The following is a 20,060-nucleotide window of genomic DNA, read 5'->3' on the forward strand; positions in this document are numbered from 1 at the left end:
CTCCTTCCCGGTCCCCTGGCCTCACGTATCTAGGTCTTACCGGCCTCCAAGTCTTCAATGTCTATAGGGTAGGACTATACCCTAGGGCTCCTACTTCTGGCCTCCCAAGTTGTCCATACTGTGATCCCTTGGTTTAGTAACATGGTGGTGATCTCACTGTCTCAGGACAAGGTTTGGTACTAGTCTCCAAACCCCAACTCACACTCACCTTGGATATCTCTCCTCCATCCAGATTTGCCCTCCTTTTTTTTTTTTTTTTTCAGATTTGCCCTCCTTGATACTGACTACTTCTTATTTCTTCAGGCATCTCCTCCCCAGCTTTGGGAATCTGCCTCAATTCTATGCCCTCCCCAACTTGAAAACTTCACAAATCTGAGGACTTCACTGTTTAAGGAAGTTGAACTTGCCCCATCTCTAAGCAGCCAAGCTTGAATGAATCACCTTCTCCCCTCCACCAGCAACACTTCCCCACCCACCCACACACATACAAGGGACTCCAAAATATCCAGTGATTTCAACACTACCCCCCAACACACACACACACACAAAACTCCAAAATATCCAGTAACAGGGGCTGCAAACTTTGTATCAAAAATATTAAAAGACAAGTATTGTATAACAAAGATATTTTAATAACAAAGTTGTGGGAAGGCCAGTATTCTGAAATGAGTAGGGCTCAAAATAGAAGGCAGGAAGCTGGAGGGTAAAAGAGTCCTCCTATCCTTCCGGTCTGTCCCAGGGGCTGGCTGCCTCATGACCTCCACCCAACCCTCCTAGATCCCCTGAATGCTGGCTCACTGCTCTCTCCAACTTGCCACACAAGGGAGCTCTGGGGATCACAGCCTCCAGGATTAGTTTTTCACTATCCAGGCATCTAAACTGTAAGGGCCCTTTGGGTTGGGGGAGGGGAGCACCTTTTTGGAGCCATCTGTCTCTTCTTCCCTCCAGGCTCTCTGCCCTTGGCAGGGATGGGAAGAGATGGGCTTAAGCCTACTTTGGACAGAAGCTCCGCTAACTCCGCTGAGCCCATCCTGGGAGTGCAGGAGTGGGAAAGGATATAGCTGGTAGAAGGCCCCAGGCCGTACACTCTACCAAGTAACCTGGACAAGCCCCTCAAGGACACTGGAACTTTCCTCATTCCTACGTATCAGCCTTGGGTTCATGTTCTAGGCAGCACTGTTATACATAGCCTTCTCCCCTCCTCTGCCCCAAATCTGTCTGCTGATTCCCATGTCCAGAGGATGACCAACTAACTGTCACGGCAGAAGCTGGTTATGGTGGCCGAGGTCCATGAGGGCCACCCTGAAGGTTATTGTGTGACAGTTTTCAGAAAGTCAAGTGGAGACCACAAGAAACACATTGCAGTGGTATTTGAGATGTGCATTTTAGGATGGAGCCGCTGAGACCAAGGGGGCTTAGACCTGGCCACTGTGCACTTGGATAGGAGGGTGGGCACACCCAAGGCACAGTCCCCACAGCCTGGGAGCTCCAGCTGTCACAGTGGATGGTGCCATGTTTCTGAAGATCCCTTAGAGACCAGGCTCTTGGTGGTGAGGCTGGCACCTCTGTTCCAGGGAGTGCGAACACCTTTCTTCCTAATGACAAGGTCTCCACTTCAACCTGCTTTTGCTCAGTTTTCTGTCTACATCCTTGGATACTGCATTAGACTGACCTAGATGACTATGTACCTTCGTGTATCTATCTGGTCCGTTTGCTCGCCTGTAGAGTGGATACAGTGTGACAAGCTGTCATAGGCTAAGGTCAGGGGTAAACAACTGAACCGATACAAAGATCTAGGCATGGTGCTGACAACTCTTAACACTAGGATACCTTTGCTGTGTCTGGACTTAGCCAGGATCAGTGGAGAAGGGTAAGGCAGTACATTCTTGAGGTTTGGTTAAGGAGTCCAAAGAACCCAGAACAGGTAATAAGTCATGCTACTTGGGAGCTTTATAAGAAAGCAAAAGCTCGCCTTGCAGCTCTGAATGCCCCCTTTCCCTGTTACTGCTCGACACTACCCAGTGAACCCACATAGCCCAGTCCCACAGAGGAGGAGTCTAAGTGCTCAGGAGACCCACCTTCAGATTTCAGATACTTAGCTGGGGTTTGGCTGCAGCTCTGGGTCCTCACTTCAGTCTGGACCACCCCAAGGGTCAGGTTGGAGTGCTAGGTTGTAATATTGTAACACACTGTACCCAGGATTAGAGGTACTGCACAACAGTATCAATCCAGGAACGGGTGAGACAGGGCCAGCACAGAATCCTCAAACATTCAGGGACCAGGTTGCAGTTCCAAATGTCATCTTAACTGCAGGACAAAGGTGGTTCTTGCAGGGAGGGAGGTCTGAGGCCAAGTTAGAGCCTTGAAGGGAGAGGGAAGCTTGGCAGACTTAGGCCCCTGGGACCATTTTAGCCTTTAGGAAGAGCACCTCCAAGAGATACCTCTGCCTAAGGGCTCAAGTGTACTTTAAGACCAAGACAGCAGAGACCATAGCATCAGGCTACAGTCCAAAGACTCTCAAACTTCAGGGGGGGGGGCAGACACGGGGGGGGGGGGGCTGGAGTATCCCTTGGCAGCCTGGGTGAAATGCATGGAGCAGGTGTTTAGGGGGTGTTCCAAGAAAGGGAACAAGGACTGTGGTGAGGACCTCAAAGAATAGCCTGGGTGCCAGGCCCCACACCATCCCTCACTCTCTCATCCTGACCAATCACAGCAGGAAGGAGATTTAGGTCCTCACAGGACAAAGAGCTTCTGCCCTCTCAAGTAGCTGCCTAGGCAAAGTACCCTTCCCTCCCCAGAACGAGTGAGGTGTAAAGGAAAGGAGCTTGCCCTGGCAGCTGCCTCCTCCTTCTTGGAGTTGGGAAGCCTGCTGGGCTAAAGGACCCCCAACACAAGGCGGCCTGGAGTGTGGGCAGATGGGAGCCAGGAGGGGGCAGGTGGTGAAGGCACCTACATCAGTAAAGGCTACTAGACCACTCCCACCTCCAGCTGTGGCGGACAGGTGGGGGCCAGCAAGAAGTGAGACAGTGCCAGCACAGAATCCCCCAATAGTCAGGGACCAGACTGTCATTCCAAATGTCATTTTACTGCTGGGACAAAGGTGGTTCTGGAGGGGGCTGAAGCTGAGGTAAGAGCCCCAGGCTGGGAGCCCCAGCTTGGTGGAAGCCTGCCTTTCAAGGGAGGGGGAGCTTGGCAGACTTAGGTCCCCAGGACCACACAAGTTGTCCTGTCCTAGGGAGGGCACAGGACTGCTTGCAGGTCCTTGGGCAGGGAGCCAATAACTGTATCGATGTACAGCTGAACCCGCTGCAGTGTCACCTCCTTCACAGGGAGCTGGTGGCCCTGTGCCCGTACCTGGAGAGACAATGGTAGTAAGGGATGGATGGATCGTACTTCTGGCCTGGCAAGTGGGGGCGGGGCAATACAAGGAGGCTTCTCACCAGCTTCTCCCGAAGTTTCAGGACCAGGTCGACCACTTCCACCTCCGACTTGTCCTTCATCCAAGCCTCGATGTTCTGTTAGGGACATGTCCAGTTCTTCTCACCCAGCCTCCCACCTGCCCTGGGCCTGTACCTCTCTCCTCCCTCTGCCTTCCCTCACCGCCTCACAGATAGCTTCCAGGTGCAGAGCCTCCAGCTTCTGGGCCATCTCTTTGTGTCGTTGCCGATACCAGCCATCAAAATGGGGGGACTTGAAAAACCGCCTGTGATAGTGGGAGGCAGCTGAGGAGCTGACCTAGCGGGTTTGGGGGCACCCACAGCAGCCTATGCCCCATGTTTTCCCACCTGTAGAGGCCCAGCCAGTCGCCCTTGAGGATGCAGGTGAGCTGGGGTCCCGCATGCTCCAGGCTTTGCAGGAAATCGTCCTGGCGGAAGGGGCAGATCTGGGGGGGGCTCTGAGACAAAGGTCACATGAGCTGGGTGCTACAGAGCCATGCACACTGGCCCTCCCTTTCAGCAGGATGGGACCCTCCGCCGAGAACATATCCAAAGATCTTCACCCACCCTGTTTGGGACAGACCTCTGGACAACCCTTCAGTTCTCTCAGCGCCCCTCTTTGCACGCCTAATTTCTCTGCCCTGTGGGGGATGCCTGACAGGCACAGGGTGAACTTTGTACCCTGGTGGCTCTGTATCTCAGCCACCCTCTGTTGTATGTGGACACCTGCCTCAGGCCTTCCCTTCTCGGTATGGGGACTAAATTGACCCTCCCCGGAAGCCCCTGAACTCCACCTTCCAGGGTGTAATATTCTTCTGTAGTGGCATGAGGCTGGCCATGTAGTGCTCCTGGAGGTTAAGAGACAGGCGATGAGTGTATCACAGGCTCTATAATCACTAACCCCACTGTGTCTCCCTCATGCCCAGTGCTGACACACTCCTGCCTGTCTCACCAGAGGGATGATGAAACTCTGTGTGAGCTCTAGAAGGTACCGCCTCAGCAGGGCGCTTTGCACATCCCATGGCCGCTTCTTCTGGATGCCCTACAAGAGGAAGCGGGGCACTAAGTCTCACCATCGACTAGTACCCTGCATCCTTCGCACACCACTGAGTCCCCACATCCAGGCCCTACCCAGTAGCCTGTACCTTGAGCAGTCGTTTAAGCAGGGCTTTGTCCCGGTGGAGGTGGGCAGTATAGGAGGTGTAGAGGCCTGATGGGAGGTTAGAGCTGTGGCTGTCCATTCGGCCTCCCTTCCACACCCAACAGCTCTACTGATGATGAAGATGGTTGTCTGATCTGCCTACAGCCCTAGTCCCTTGACAGACCCTGCACATCTCTCACTGAGACTCAAGGACCTGCTAAAGAAGGCGATGTCACCCCACCTGCCACCATGGGTCCCGAATAGGAAGACAAAGAGAAGGCTTGGCCATCCCCACTGGGGGAATCCACCAAGCACAGGACAGGCCTTACCAGAGTAGATGGGGCTGCACAGTAGGGGAAGCACAGACCTGGCTTGGTGTCGAGGGTCTTCAGCCGAGACGGTTTTTTAAGCTTGACCTGCTTAGGTAGGTCCCCTGTGAAATACACCCAGTAGCCAAGGCTCAGTACCCACAGTTCTACCCAAGACGGGCTCAGAGGTGTGGGGAACAGAACCCCACCATAGGTCCCAAGCTTCATGGGACTCATAGCCCCTGGAATTCTCACCTGACATCTTGGGCTCCCCTATTCGGAGAACATGAGGCCAGTGCTGGAGTGTTTTGATAAAGAAAGGGTTTGTGACTCCCAGGACCACGTTTGGTCTAGAGAGAGAGAAAGAGAAGAGGCAGAGGCAGGTGGAGGGCAGGCAAGTGTGTGAGCAGGGTGAGAGGACATGGACTTACGGAGCCTGGGTTCGAGTTGTGAGCTCCTTGAACTCACTGTCGTGAATGGTGAAGTAGGGGCGGAAGTCACAGCAGAACTTCAGGGGCTGTAGGCAGCTGTCAGGGGAAGACAGCAAGGAATGTGTAAGGCTAGGGTAACCAGGCCCAGCCGTGACAGTTTAGTGAGTAAAGTTCGTACCTGGTTAGGGCTAGTACCAGCTCTGAAGACACGTCAGGTGAGGGTGCCAGGACCACTAGGGGCTCCCCAAGAAGCATGAGCTCCCACAGGGTCTGCACGTGGGTTAGCACTGGTCGGAAGCACCTGGTGTAGTCAGGCAGCTTTGTCACAAAGGCGCTGCTCTGAGCACAGGACAAACCACCCCTCCCAAAGACCGCAGTGAAGAGAGTCGCAGCGTAAGTGGTATCTCAGGCCACCAGAGTCACCATCTAGGTTCCGACAGACCACCTGAGCAACAAATGTTGGCCCAGGGACTGTGACCTGGACCCTGCTTGTGAGGGCCTGGAAATCCTGTGGCAGATCCAAAGCCCAGGAGGGCCTGCCAATCCAGGGCCTTGCTACTACTATTGCCCCCTATGCCTCCAGACCAAAGCCCTGGCTCCTGATAGGCCCAAAATGGAACAAGATAATCTCAAAGCCCAGGTTCCTTTGAAGACACCTAGAAAGGCACAAAGGGGCAGCCATCGAGAGCAATGTCTCCCTGGCAACCTCCCTAGGTGCAGAACCTTCCTGACCACACAACCTTCCTTCCCCACATTTCCCCTAAGTTAGATGCTTGGGCACAGGTTGTCTCAAGGGTCACTCAGACAGGCAGCCTGACAGTGTATGGCTGTGGTACCCTATAGGGCTCACCTAAACAGATCCAGTTCGTGGACACTAGTGAGGACGACTGGAGCTGGCAGCAGGTTCTGAGAGGGGAAGGGAAGGCAGGTCAGGTCCGGGGAAAGGCTCTATCTGACGACAGGACTGCAGCCCCTATCCCGTCATTACCCTCCTCACAGCACAGGCCTCACATTGAAACATGCCAGTCACCCTCCATCGCTTCGCCTAGGTTTGGCCACCCACAAAATAAGCTGGTGAGGTAGAGACAACCACACAGCCCAGGAGCAGAATCAGGTAAGGCCCGCCCGCCTCCCTCTACCCCATGTCGAACCTCTTGATCACACTGCTTTGGAGGACTGGATTCCAGCTTGTCCACCCTGGATGGGATGCGCACCTGAGGAGGGAGGAAGGAAGCAGCTGCCAGGAAGGGAGTAGAGCCTCTCCACCCACCGACACCAGTGCTGCTTACTCTCCAGCGGGGCCCTCACCTGAATGACAACTCCCATGACAGGTAGGTTCAGGGTCTGCCCAGGCACAGGGGCTGGCCATTGGTCAATCTCATTACAAACTGTGGACACAGGTGGCCAATGTCAGGAGCCCTCCCAAAAGGCTGAGATCAGACAAACTTGGCCACATCTGAGGAACACTCACCTGCTTCCAGGCAGGGTGCCAGCTTCTCAAAGTACTCGGGGGCAATCAGGCTTAGGAGTGACTGAAACAGCCGGACGAATGGCAGGCGGGACACCAGCACTAAAGACTGTGATGAGGAAGGGCCAATCAGAGCACATTCAGCTACAGACATCAGACATCACTCCTATAATTCAGGAGCCCATGGCAACCCTGAAGCCAAGCTTACAGCTGGCCGGGGCAGCACATCCCTGCCCCTCACTGAACGGCTGACACAGAATAGCCCTAACTCATGTAGAAGGACTGGACAAGAAAACGCCTGATGCCTTTACCATAGAGTAGACAGCCCCAGATAACAACAGGATTAGGACTGGCCCTGGGGCCTTCGGAGGGAAATGTGGGCTGGCTAAGTCCCTGGCAGTGTGATAAGACCAGTAAGACTTGAGGAGCTGAGATATTCTGGACCCAAGGACAGAAAGGTCTCAAATGCTATACCAGGCAAGGAAGGGCTTCAGGAAGTACTGGGCCCAGTGGTGGCTGGCTCCTCCTTGGTCCTGCTACCCAGGTGGGCTGCAGATAGATAGGAACCCTTGGAGGCTCAGGGCTCCTCACTCGCTCTTCTCCGGCTGCCTACCATTTGCTACCTATCCGTAATATCCGTAATACTATTCCACAGTGGCAGGCACCTCACCTTCTGGAAGTAACCCCTCTTCACAGAGCTGTCCTTCACCTGTCTGAAGTACACATAGCCCAGGTAGTGCGCTGGCTCCCTCTGTAAGGAGTGCAGGGTTAGTCATGCCTACCCAGGGCATTAGCTAGATCCGGGGTGACATAAGCAAAGGCCATTAAGGAAAGACCTAAGGCTGGGCATGGTGGCACATGTCTTTAATCCCAGCACTCTATGTAGAGAGTTCCAGAACAGCCAATGCTATGCGGGAGACCTTGTCTTTAAAAAAGAAAAAAGGGGGGGGGGCGCTAAGAATCTAGGAGATCCTAGGAGCCACTTGCCCCTGAGACTAGAGCCTGCCCTCTGCCTAGCCCAGTAGGACCTAGGATCCCCTAGTTCAGAAAGTGGGCTAATCCATCTAGGGTACATCTGCTGTTGTAGAAAGAATTTAGCCAGTGTGAGAGTGCTCCAGGACCCCTGGAAGGCCCTTCAGACTTTTGTTCATTAACCACAGCTTATTCAGTCCCCCAGATGCCCAGCACGGGAGATGTGACGCACAGAATCAACTGCAGTGATCCTGGTGACCCGCATAAGAGCTGGTCTAGCGGGAGACCCCCAGCACAGAATCAGCAGGATCTGCAGCAGTCATTGACCTCACAGGATGAACCTAGCCAGCACGTCCATCTCACAAAGACCAGGGTCCTTAACGGGGATGCTCACAGCTGGGAGCCCCTCCCCCTACACAAAGGGAAAGAAGACCCTAACCAGAGAGACACCCCACTACTTACCTGCAATGCCAAGGGAGCCTTGCTGTTATACGACCGATCGTCAACATGCCAGAGGCTCTTTTGTCCTCCACACTGACGCATGCGGAAACTGAACTGAGTGTCTCCCAGGCACCCTGAAAAGAGGCAGTCCCACCATACATGTCATGGTGGGAGAATCTCCTCCCATTGTCAGGGGTGAGGGCTGTGGTGTGAGGGTGCACTGGGCTGGCCTTTGTTAGCACAAATGTCCACTGAAGGGCAAACAGACTTGAGGATCTGTTTTCCAACAGACTCCTAACCTAATCCTATACACAACACAAGGGCCCTGAGTGAAATCAACCCAGTTTCCCCGCAGGAGGCTGACTCAATCTGCCTGGGACAGAATACACTACACAGGCAGCTGCTGTGACGGTGTGAAGGAGACCAGAGTGCCCAGAGTGCTATCCATGGGTTTTAGAGAACCTGGCTACCTTACTGCAACTGGGGCTCTGATGAGGGTAGATGCCACCAGAGTAGGTTGGACACTGCTGGTAGCCTAGATACCACCGGCCTGAGTCCCATAGTTCCACTTTTGCCCATTACCTTCCAGTACCAGAGTGGGTGTCCAGTTCAGGGAGTGTGGGATCACCTACCTGAGTGGGAGTCTGGAAAGGCCAGGTAGCAGATGTTGCTTTTCTGAAACAAACAGAACCCAGTGAAGTGAGGGCTGACTCACTCCTGGGGACATCCATTCCCAAGAAATCCACAACCTACCTCCTTGTCTGTGAGCCGGAAGTCACTCGGATAGACTAGCTGCAGGGAAGACAGAGCGCTTGGTGATGCTGTATCTGCCTTAGTGAAACACTCCATTAAGACATGGCTACAGGCACGTGTTTACTAGGGCAAGCAATCCTTCTGGCCTCTCTGTGACCACCTCCTTCTCTACACACTGTCTTACATCAGACTCTCCTTCTCCTTGACTCCTCTTCTCCACGGCCTTCACCCCTAGTGTTTACTCAGTGTTTGCTAGTTTTCCTACAACCTGACACTAGGTAGCTAGAGTCATTGGGAAGAGTGACTCTCAACTGGGCAGATGGGCCAGCAGGCAAGTCTGTGGTACATTCTCTTAATTAGTGAATGGTGGGAGAAGGCCCCACCTGCAGTGGGTGCCGCCACCCCTCAACTGGTGGCCCTGGGTGATACAAGAAACCAAGCTGAGAGCTGGGATGGTGACACAAGTTTTCAATACTAGTACTTAGAGGCAGAGGTCACGAGAGTGAAGAAGGTTCTGTGTCAGGAGACACCCCCCCCTTCAAAAGCCTCGCTTTTGTGTGTGGTCTACACAGTGAGTTTTAGGACAGCTAGGGCTACAAAGTAAAACCCTGTCTCAGATAACAAAGCGCAAATGTGCACACATGAGAGCCTTCAGGAGTCCATGTGTATTCGGGGTCCTGTAGAGGCTGGGGAACGACATTAGAGTTCCTCAAACTGGACTCCCTGAGTCTTCCTCCTCTTCTTCCTTCTCCCATCCACCCGCCATGGTCTCTGCCTCCTGAGTGCTGGGATTGAAGGTCTTATCCACACATTTAAAAAAAAACAAGAGGTGGTGATGGTGGCCCATGTCTTTAATCCCAGCACTTGGGATGCAGAACAGGAGGATCTCTGAGTTCAAGGCCAGCCTGGTCTACAGAGCAAGTTCCAGGACAGTCAGGGCTACATAGAGAAACCCTGTCTTAACCAAAACAAAACAAATAAAAAAGAAAAGAGAGGGGCTGGGGATTTAGCTCAGTGGTAGAGCGCTTACCTAGGAAGCGCAAGGCCCTGGGTTCGGTCCCCAGCTCCGAAAAAAAGAACCAAAAAAAAAAAAAAAAAGAAAAAAAAGAAAAGAGAGCAAACAGACTGATGATGCATGTCTTTAATCCCAGAACTCTAGAGGCAGAGGCAGAAGCTGGCGGATCTCTGTGAGTTGATGGGCAGCCTGATCTATACAGTGAGTACCAGGAGAGGCAGGGCCTGTGACCATCCTTCTCCATTCTCCCTCCCCCTGAAACAAAAGAAAGAAAGAAATTACTGAGCAGAGATGGCTTATGCCTTTTAATCCCAGCACTGGAGAGGCAGGCTGTTCTCTGAGTTCAAGGCCAGCCTGGTCTACACAGCAAGTTACTGGACAGCCAGGGACACACAGAGAAACCCTGTCTAGGGGTGGGGGGGAAACCACCTCCACCACCAAAAACTGTAAAAGAGGTTCTGAGATTGTGACAGCTTCCTCCTGGGAGGCTGTAGACACAGGAAAGGATTTCTTTGGCCAGAGGACACCCCAGATGGAATGAGGTAGCAGAACCACGCCACCTCTTTAGATGACCTACAGGTACCCCAACACATGCCCCCCACCCTGATCCTCTCCATGTCCCTTTAAAGCTAGATGCCCTGTCTTGCAGATAGATTCTGGTGCACCCATCTGCTGAGGGTTGCCATGTGTGGTCGCTGGAGTTCTGTGAGCACTACAGGGCCCAAACTCCTACAGGGTAAGAGCCTACACTTGCGTTTGCTTGTGTGAGCTCTGAGCTGAGCATAGACACAGCAGGACCTGTCCGGTGATGGCTGCACTGAACTTGATTGGCTGATGAATGAATGCATCAGTCGGTCACTTTTTTGCTTTCTTTTTTTTTTTTCGGAGCTGGGGACCGAACCCAGGGCCTTGTGCTTGCTAGGCAAGCGCTCTACCACTGAGCTTTTTTGCTTTCAATAGGGAAGGGACACCTGAAACAGAAATGTCTTCAGTCTCACTGCCTGCTTCTCATCCTTCCTTAGCTGACCCTGGATGAATCTCCTGGAGGCAGACTGTCTTTCTTCCACGTCCCCATACCACAATCAATCCCGGGCTTCATACAACTCAGTCAGGTAGGGTTAAAGCTCTTCGGACATCTGTAGGACCCTGAGACTTCTCGGGTGAGGAGGAAAGTCAACAGGCAAACAAGATGAGGGTCACATGCCTTACCCACCCCACAGACTCACCGATGGGCTTCTCCAGACAGTCAGAGATTGGGAAAGCCTCAAGTCACTGCTAGAGGATGATATTCCAGGCATGGCTGTGGGGCCCTAATACTCAGTCAGCTGCAATCCAACACCCGCTGTCCAGCAAAGGCTCAGGAATCCAAGTCCACACACAGCCTTTACAGTTACCTTCAGGCCAGCCATGATGATGCATGCCTGTATGCTCAGCGTGTGAAAGGCAGGAACACTGCTGCAAGTTCAAATCCAGCCTGGCCTAAGGAGTGCTTTCCAAGCAACCAAGTCTATACACCAAGACGCTGACTGAAAACCAAACCAAACCAAACAAAAACACCAAAATAAGACCAGCCTGGGGGGCAGAGCAGAGTGCTTACCCAGCACGTACAAAACCCTAAGTTCCACCCTCAACACCCCATAGGCTCAGTGGCGTATGTCTGCCATTCCAGCATTATAAGGTAAAAACAGCAGGATCAAGTCATCCTCGAATAAAAAATGAATTTGAGGTTAGTCTGGGGTAACATGATACCCTATATAAATCAGCCTTGCATCTTTTCCCAAAAAAACCTTTGGGACTTGCTTAGAACTAAGTTTCTAAATGGTTATCTTTTAGAGAACAAGACATGAGAATGCAAGAGGTGTGGGGTGTGTATGTGGGGGAGGGTATTTATTTGAGACAGGGTCTCTTTACATAGTCCTGGCTGTCCTGGAACTTCCTATGTAGATCAGGCTGGCCTCTAACTCAAAGAGATAAGCCTGCCTCTGCCTCTTGAGTGATGGGATTAAAGGTGTACACCACCACACCAGGTTTTCTTTCTTTCTTTGGTTAAAGGAAAAGTCTCTCAACTTCTGTTGTGATTCCACAGGAAAGAATTTATACACTAGAAAGTGGGGCTTTTTAACCAAGGGTTAGTCACCTCGCCCTCTGTCAAGTGGTGCTATTTACCACAGCCAACAGTGTCTAGGGTGAGAAGGCTGAGGTCTCCCAGGAGCCTTAGAACCCCTCCTAAGAATTGTACTGGAGAGATGGCTTGGTGGTTAAGAGCACTGACTGCTCTTCCAGAGGTCCTGAGTTCCCAGCAACCACTTGGTGGCTCACAACCATCTGTAATGGAATCCGATACCCTTTTCTGGTATGTCTTAAGACAATGACAGTGTACAGTGTACTTACTTAAAACAAATAATCTTTTTTAAAAAGAAAAGAATTGTACCTTTCTATTTAGAAGATTTTAGACCCCTAGCCTCTCAGAGATCATATGGGCCGTGGCATTTCTCAACCACAAAGGTATGCTGCTCCAGCTGTCTCAAGGGTCACTTTTCAGCCTTACCTCAGCTTCATTCACAACCTCTAGGCTCTCACCGGTCTCTCTGAGAGTGTGGTCTGCTTCTGACACACCTCCATCTACATGGACCTCCTGTGGATGGTCAGCCCCCTGCTTTTCATCAAGGGCCTTGAGAACATAGACATTGTCTTGCCTGGACCTGTCCAGGGCTTCACTGAGGCTGTAACATTTTCTTCCTCTTCCTCATATTTCTGGTGGTTTTGTGGGTTTGGTTTTTGCTGTTTTCTTTTCCTTTTTTTTTTTTTAATTGTTTTTGTTTTTTGTTTGTTTGTTTTCTAAAAATAAAGTCTCATTATGTAGCCTTGGCTTGCCTGGATCGGGCTGACCTTGAATTCATAGAGATCAGCATGCTTTTGCCTCCAGAGTACTAGATTTAGGATAGGTTGCCCATCTTTTTTATTTTTTTTTATTTTTTAAGATTTATTTTATTAGGGGTTGGGGATTTAGCTCAGTGGTAGAGCGCTTGCCTAGGAAGCGCAAGGCCCTGGGTTCGGTCCCCAGCTCCGAAAAAAAGAACCCCAAAAAAAAGTCTCCCAAGCAAAAAATAAATAAATAAAAAAGTAGAAGATTTATTTTATTTATATAAGTACACTGTTACTGTCTTCAGACGCACCAGAAGGGAGCATCAGATCCCATTACAGATGGTTGGGAGCCACCATGTGGTTGCTGGGAATTGAACTCAGGACCTCTGGAAGAGCAGCCAGTGCTCTTAACCTCTGACTCATCTCTCCAGCCCCCGGTTGCCCATCTTTTACTTTTCTTTCTTTCTTTCCTTTCTTTCTCCCCCATCCCTCTCTTTCTCTAAGATCTCATTCTGTAGCTCAGGCCCCTCTGGAACTCACTATATCAATCCAGACTGGCCTCAAACTAATCTTCCTGCCTTAGCCACCCGCCCCCACACCCCCGCCCCACCCCCACAATGCTGGGTTTACACGCACTACTCTGCCTGGAGATTTTCATCTTATCTAGTAGAAGAGGAGCCGCCTTTCTGTGTAGGTGGGTAAGGGGGATGGAGGCCTTCAGACCACAGAAAGACCACATCAAAGCCTAAGGCCCTGCTCAATTGCTCACAGCTGGTGACCAGATGCCAAAGGTTGAGAAGAGCTCAAGACCCTGCGACTAAGCAGGGCCTCACAGGGTCTGGATCTGATTCGAATAGAAAGGCGGATGCCACAGGATTTTTACCAGGGATGCCAGAAGCGAACTACCAGTGACATTGGAGACTGCGGCAGACCCCATGTGAGACCTAGGACTCTGGCTTGAGCAAACAAGAGGCAGAAGGTATTTTTGCCTCTTTGGAGAAAGGTCCACGTTGGCTGCTGCGTAAGGATACATATGATGAATGGGCAGCCAGGCTTTAGAGATCGTTCCTTCCATGGCCTGGGAAGGACTCCTAGAGTTCAAAGAAAGAGCCTCCTCGTGCAGAGGTGACAGGCAATGGGAAAGAGGAGGTCTCTAAGCTAGTCACTAGCCGAAGGAAGTAGGGGAAAGGTCAGCCTGAGGGTACAAAGTACTTAGAGAGGCTCAGAAGAGGACCCTAGACTAAGCAGGAAGGCTACAGGCGAAAAGGCTATGAGTCTTGCTTCCTGGAGGGTGGGCGCCCGGGTAGAGAAACCGCGCGGTAGCATAGAGGAATTGGACCAAAGAAGCAGCAGGGGTGCTGGCGAGAGAAGGGAGGAGCGTGAGGGGGAGGGGCATCGGGAGAGGAGGGACGTCCGGAGAGGTGGGGCCTCTGGAGAGGTTCAGGCCGCCGAAGGAAAGGCACTGAGACAGTTCTGGAGGCTCAGCCCACTCATCAGCTCACCTCTAGCGCCTGGCCCAGCTCCAGATCGAAGGTGACCACGCACACGCACTCCAGCCAGGCAGAGAAGCGCGCCCAGGGGACCTCCGTGGTCCGCGCCGCGCGGCCGGAGGACGTGGATCTTGCGGCGCCCAGCCCTCCGCCAGCTTGCCGGGGCCCGGGGCCCACCAGCACCTCCATGGTAGCAGCTCCAGCGGTACCCGGCACGTTGCGGAGAAGCGCCGGGGTTCACCTGGGCCGCCTTGGAGCAGTCGAGCTGCCGCCGCAGGCCAGAAGGGCCCCTAAGCAGCCGCGCGCCCCCTGGCGCTAGAGGAGCGTCCGCCCTGGGGTGTCGCCTGACGTACCAGCGAGAAAGGCCCCAGCCGGTTAGAGGGGTCTAGAGATGGAGGCGCTTCCCGATAATGGGAATTGCGTGACCCAGGTCGGCCAGTAGGGGGCTAGTGCGTCCCTGCATCTGGCAGGAGAGAAAGGGCGGCTACTGATATCAGGGACTTTGGGCGTGGAGTAGCGTCTACCAGGGGTGTCTGGGCCACATAGAATTCTATTGGGCATACTCCCCACCCCCAGGGGTATCAACCCGGCCGAGGGTTGTGAGCATAATGTTTATTTAGCGTGTCATCGTTTGTTTCGGGCAGCTTTCATGCTGAACAATTGCCCAAGCTAATTACAAATCTCAAAATGCTTTAAAAGTGTGAAAACCACGCGTGGTTTGTGGTGGTGCACGCCTTTTAGTCCCAGCACAATGGAGGCAAAAGGCAGGCGATTCTCTAAGTTCGAAGCCAGCCTGGTCTACAGAGAGAGTTTCTAGGACAGCTAAGGCAACACACAGAAACCCTGCCACGGAAAAACAAGTGTGAAAAACAATGTTTGGGACTAAGAGATGGCTCAGTGATTAAGAACACGGAATGGCACCCACATGACGGACAAATAAAACTGCGCATCCAGAAAGAAGCTTTGATTCTTTGGTTCCAACCTCCGAGAGCGCCAAGCACGCACATGGTGCACAGGCAAACCACGAACAATGAATCTTAATACTTGAATGTTTTTAAGTTCACAAATTTGTGTCTGAATGTACAGGTCGGGCATCTTCACCCACCTATCTTTACTGAAGGCTATTATAGCTGAGTTGGCCTGTCTACCCAGACGTATTCCCACTCCAGGCTAGTGTGCCCACTTTGGCTAGCAAAGGGGCAGCCTGGGGATCTAATATAGTTTGCAGACCTGGGGATTATAGAAAAGTGAATTTAGAACGAAGTGGTAGTGAAGCAGGCCAGAAGGAAGGGAGAATTTGGGGGGACATGAGAAAGAGAAATGGAGAACCTTCCTCCTACCTGCCCCAAGCACACTAACAACTAAGGCCCTTCTCCCTTCCCAGCTGTAAACCAGGAATTTAGAACCTCTGGTTTACAGGGAAAGCACATACACCAAGTCTCTCGGGCAGCCCTAGTAGTTTCTGGTTTTACTTTATCTGATTCCCATCCAAGGCATTCCAAAGAGCTACCTCACCCATCCTCATCAAAACTGGGGAGGAGTTGTTACTAATCTTTCGAGACACAACCTGGGAGCCATCAAGATGGGAGAGATGACCAATGCTACCAATTATAACTCTCCCTTACAGAACCCGTACCTATGGATCTGTCTTACTGGCTCCTTGAGAAGCCTACACCTATGCCCCTGAATGTGTTTTACTTTTTTTCTGAGTCCCCCAGCACACACCCTTGTTTGAGACAGGATCTCTCTATGTAGTCTTGGCTGATGTGGAACCTGATAGGCCCTACTGAGATTAGAGCCAGCCATCAATACCCATAGGAAGGACTCTCTTGCTTGCTCTCTCTCCCCCTCCCTCTCTCCCTTTCTTTCCTTCCCTCTCTCCCCCTCTCCCTGTCTCTCCCTCTCCCCTTCCACATCCTCCTCCCCTTCCCCTTCCCCTTCCCCTTCCCTCCCCTCTCTCTGTTTTTCTGTTTTTGTGAGACAGGGTTTGTGGCCCCTGGCTGTCCTGGAACTCACTCTGTAGACCAGCAGGCTGGCCTCAGACTCAGATCTGCCTGCCCCTGCCTCCCAAGTGCTGGGATTAAAGGCCCGTGCCACCACCACCAGGTCACATTGTCTCTCTTAACTCTTGTGCTTAAGCCTATATTAAAATGTTTTTATTAAGCCCCAGCTCTCATTATGTTAGAAGCTGGAGCACAGTGCTGCTGGAAGGTGGAAAGTACTTAGCCCGAGTGTGTTGCAGTTTTACCTGTGATTGTCTTAGAGCCATCTTTTTTATTGTTGTGGAAGTGCTCTCATAATCCTAAACTATAAATAAAACAACTTCCATTAAAAAAAGAAAAGGAAAACCAAAGTCTGCTTTAGAAGATGGCTAGTTCTGAAATTCTTCCCTATGTCAAAGCCACAAATCTGAGTCTGGCTTGAGGATCCCTAAAGTAGTCTAGAACGCTGGCTTCTGAGGATGGTAGAGTGGCCATACTATCTAGCATACTGCGTATTTTTGGTGTTTTTATTTTTTTAAACCCTCTTCCAAAATTACTTAGATCAGGCTTCAGCAACATTCTCCAAGTCTTCTGTTTTGTTTTTCTTTGTTTTTTCCAGACAGGGTTTCTCTGTGTAACAGCCCTGGCTATCCTGGAACTTGTTCTGTAGACCAGGCTGGCCTTGAACTCACAGAGACCCACCAACCTTTGCATTCCTAATGCAGGGAATAAAGGTATCTGCCGCCACACCCAGTTTCAGTTTTCAAGAGTTGAGTGTTTTTTTCATTCATGTGGACATTTCATTCACGGGGAGGTCAAGTAGACCTCAGGAAGACAGGCCATCCAATCGGAAAAGATCGTAAAGTCCCGTCAACCCCATTTTTTGTTATTATTGTTTTTCACTTGACTTCTGTTTGTCTAGAAATTATGAGCTTACAGCCCGCCCATCTGCCAAAAGTAGTCGTGAGGTTCCAAGCGGGGATGTGAGCTTATGGTTATTTATGAGCCACGAAGTCATTATCTCTTTTAATTACCACATTTTGTTGAATTCAAGGCAACTACTATTTTATAAATAAGAAAACCGTTACCAACTGCGCACAGTCACAAGTGAACCGAGCCCATTCCGTCCACCTGCACTATGCCGGTCACCGACAGGATTGTTTGGCAAGATTATTCACCAGACAGTCAAATGTGGAGATGAAAGTCAGGGTCAAGTCTGTGTTCCCCCAGGTAGGAGTCTTTATTGGCTAGAATCTGAAAGATACATGTGCAGTTTGCTAAACATCGAGTAACCACCATGACTCACAGGTCAGGACTGTTATCCGAAGCTCTGATGTTGGTGTGTGTGTGTGTGTGTGTGTGTGTGTGTGTGTGTGTGTGTGTGTGCGCGTGCGTGCGCACGCGCCAGGTATGCTCCTGGTGCTTGCAGAGGCAAAAGGAAGGGTTTTAGATCTATAGCTGGACTTACAGATGGTTGTAGGTTACCACATCAGCACCGGGAACTGAACCCATGGCCTCTCTGGAAGAATAGTAGGTGCTCTGAGCCATCTCTAATCCTTCCAACTAAGTTTTTGGATTTTTTTTTTTTGAGGGGGGCGTGGGGGGTTGAGACAGGGTTTTTCTGTGTAGCCCTGGCTGTCCTGGAACTCCTCTGTAGACCAGGCTAGCCTCAAGCTCACAGAGCTCTTCATGCTTCTGTCTCTGGAGTACTGGGATTAAAGGCACTTGCTGCCACCACCACCACCATGTGTTTATTCGTGTATTTATTTGTATTTTCTTAAGATTTATTTATTTATTTTATGTATGTGAGTGCACTGTAGCTGTCTTCAGACGCACCAGAAGAGGGCATCGGATCCCATTACAGGTGGTTGCGAGCCACCACGTGGTTGCTGGGATTTGAACTCAGGACCTCTGGAAGAGCAGTCAAGTGCTCTTAACCACTGAGCCATCTCTCCAGCCTGAGAGAAGACTCTTGAAGATCGTCCTCTGACTTCCACATGTGGGTTATGTGGTATGTATGTGCACCTTACCCTGAGCAAACAAATGAGGTGCAAAAAAAAAAAAAAAATCACAATATTGAGATCTGGGCATGGAGACAAGTAGCCATGAGCGTTCTGGGGTGACGCCACTTTTTATGTCTTGCTAATGCTTGGATGGCATAGGTTTGTTCACTCGTCAGCATACATTGAAGACTCATGCCTTTAATATACATATGCTTTACTTACAAAGGAAACAAATCCTGAAAACAAATAGTAGGTAAAGGTAAATCCATGTTCACTGCAGCTGTTATTATCTTTTAGAAATGGGGTCGCTGTAGTCCAGGCTGGCCCTGAACTCTAGGCAATGCTCTTGGCTTCCCAAGTGCTGAGATTATGATAAACAAGTGCGGCCATCCCTGGCCAATACTGTGATTCTTAAAAATGAGCTTGTCAATGTTTTTAACCATCTTTTAAATTGATCTAAATGGATCTCCAGGCATGATGGTATATGTCTGTAATTCCAGACCTCCAGAGATTCAGGCAGGAGGATTGTGAAACTGAGGTCTGCTTGGACTACGTAGCAAAAACCTTATCTTAAAAAAATACAGGGCTGGAGAGATGGCTCAGTGGTTAAGAGCACCTGACTACTCTTCCAGAGGTCCTGAGTTCAATCCCCAGCAACCACATGGTGGCTCGCAACCACCTGTAATGGGATCCGATGCCCTCTTCTGGTGCGTCTGAAGATAGCTACAGTGTACTCACATGCATAAAATAAATAAATTTAAAAACAAAACAAAACAAAACAAAAAAAAAAAAACAAGAGCTTTCTCTCTTTCCACCACATAGGTTCTGGGCATTGAACACAGCCTAGGCCCTTGCCCGATGAGCTCTTGGGGGTGGGGGTGGGGGGTGGTTTCAATTTCTTTTTTTACATTTTTAATTTATTTTCGTGGGTAGGGATGCACCTATTAGGGTGTGCGTGTGGTGGTCAGAGGACAACTTTTGGGAGTCGATTCTTTCCTTCCATCTGGGTTCCAGGGATCAAACTCAGGTCTGCAGGCTCAGTGGGAAACGCCCTTACTCACTGAGCCATCAAGATGGCTTTCACCACAGGCGATTTTACATCAATGAAGGAGAAACTACAGAGGGGGGCTGAAGAGATGATTCAGTAGTTAAGAGCACTTGCCGAGTTTGCAGAAAACCCAGCTTCAGTTCCCAGAACCCACAGGGCAGCTCTCGATCAGCAAAAACTTCAGTTTCAGGAGTTCCGATGTCCTCTTCTGGCCTCTGCAGGCACCATGCACACACGTGATACACACGTGCATCTATATCTGTCTAAATATGCAGTCTTAGGGGTTTTTTTGTTTGTTTGTTTGTTTGTTTGTTTTTTGCTGCGAAGTGACCAAGCATCTGGGGAAGCATCCAGGCCCTGCGGATGGAGCTGAGAGTTCTACATCTTGATCTGACCAGGCAGGAGGAAGGAGACTGTCTTCTGTAGACAGCCAGGAGGAGGTTCTCATTCTACATTGACACACTTCCTCCAAGGCCACACCTATTCTAATGAGGCTGAAAGAACCCCAAATTGGGGAGACTCTCGCTCCAGTCTGGGGATGGCGTGCCCCAGGAAACACACGTAGCCAATCTTGATATAACAGCAAGAGGCAGTTTTGTTAACGAGATCTCGGGCCACTACTGTTAGTAAAATGGACGTCTTAAAGTCTGAAAGACAGTAGACTCCTTGAAAATTCATTGTGTCCTTGCTTATACTCCTAACCCAG

The 20,060-nt window shown here is 50.9% G+C and overlaps 1 protein-coding gene across 5 annotated transcripts; it reads right to left on the bottom strand.

Annotated features, from left to right (window-relative positions):
* Positions 1-611: 611 nt before the first annotated feature.
* Positions 612-16,173, bottom strand: Dennd6b (DENN domain containing 6B). 5 transcript variants are annotated; one of them, NM_001108749.1, is made up of 20 exons: positions 14,334-14,584; positions 8,952-8,990; positions 8,831-8,873; positions 8,220-8,332; positions 7,456-7,536; positions 6,789-6,894; positions 6,626-6,705; positions 6,469-6,531; positions 6,168-6,223; positions 5,496-5,618; positions 5,318-5,413; positions 5,142-5,236; positions 4,946-5,011; positions 4,583-4,647; positions 4,390-4,479; positions 4,232-4,285; positions 3,786-3,895; positions 3,601-3,703; positions 3,441-3,515; positions 2,770-3,354 (listed from the first exon to the last, which is right to left on the bottom strand). In NM_001108749.1, the coding sequence occupies exons 1-20, from the start codon at positions 14,508-14,510 to the stop codon at positions 3,232-3,234; spliced, it is 1,758 nt and encodes a 585-aa protein (NP_001102219.1). In that variant the 5' UTR covers positions 14,511-14,584; the 3' UTR covers positions 2,770-3,231. The 5 variants fall into 5 exon arrangements, 3 of the variants coding, with proteins under 3 accessions (XP_063120018.1, NP_001102219.1, XP_038935564.1); XR_010053020.1 differs by having other exon boundaries at positions 3,291-3,354; positions 3,609-3,703; positions 14,334-16,172; XM_063263948.1 differs by lacking the exon at positions 7,456-7,536 and having other exon boundaries at positions 612-3,354; positions 14,334-16,171.
* Positions 16,174-20,060: the final 3,887 nt, after the last annotated feature.

Source organism: Rattus norvegicus, chromosome 7 (assembly GCF_036323735.1).
Source record: "Rattus norvegicus strain BN/NHsdMcwi chromosome 7, GRCr8, whole genome shotgun sequence".
NCBI lineage: Eukaryota > Metazoa > Chordata > Mammalia > Rodentia > Muridae > Rattus > Rattus norvegicus.

Coding starts and splice junctions, on each gene's coding strand:
- Dennd6b (NM_001108749.1), bottom strand. CDS start 14,510: ATGGAGGTGCTGGTGGGCCCCGGGCCCCGGCAAGCTGGCGGAGGGCTG. Junction 8,991..14,333: donor AGCTGGGCCAGGCGCTAGAG/GTGAGCTGATGA, acceptor TCTTCCCTGCAG/CTAGTCTATCCGAGTGACTT. Junction 8,874..8,951: donor TCCGGCTCACAGACAAGGAG/GTAGGTTGTGGA, acceptor TGTTTGTTTCAG/AAAAGCAACATCTGCTACCT.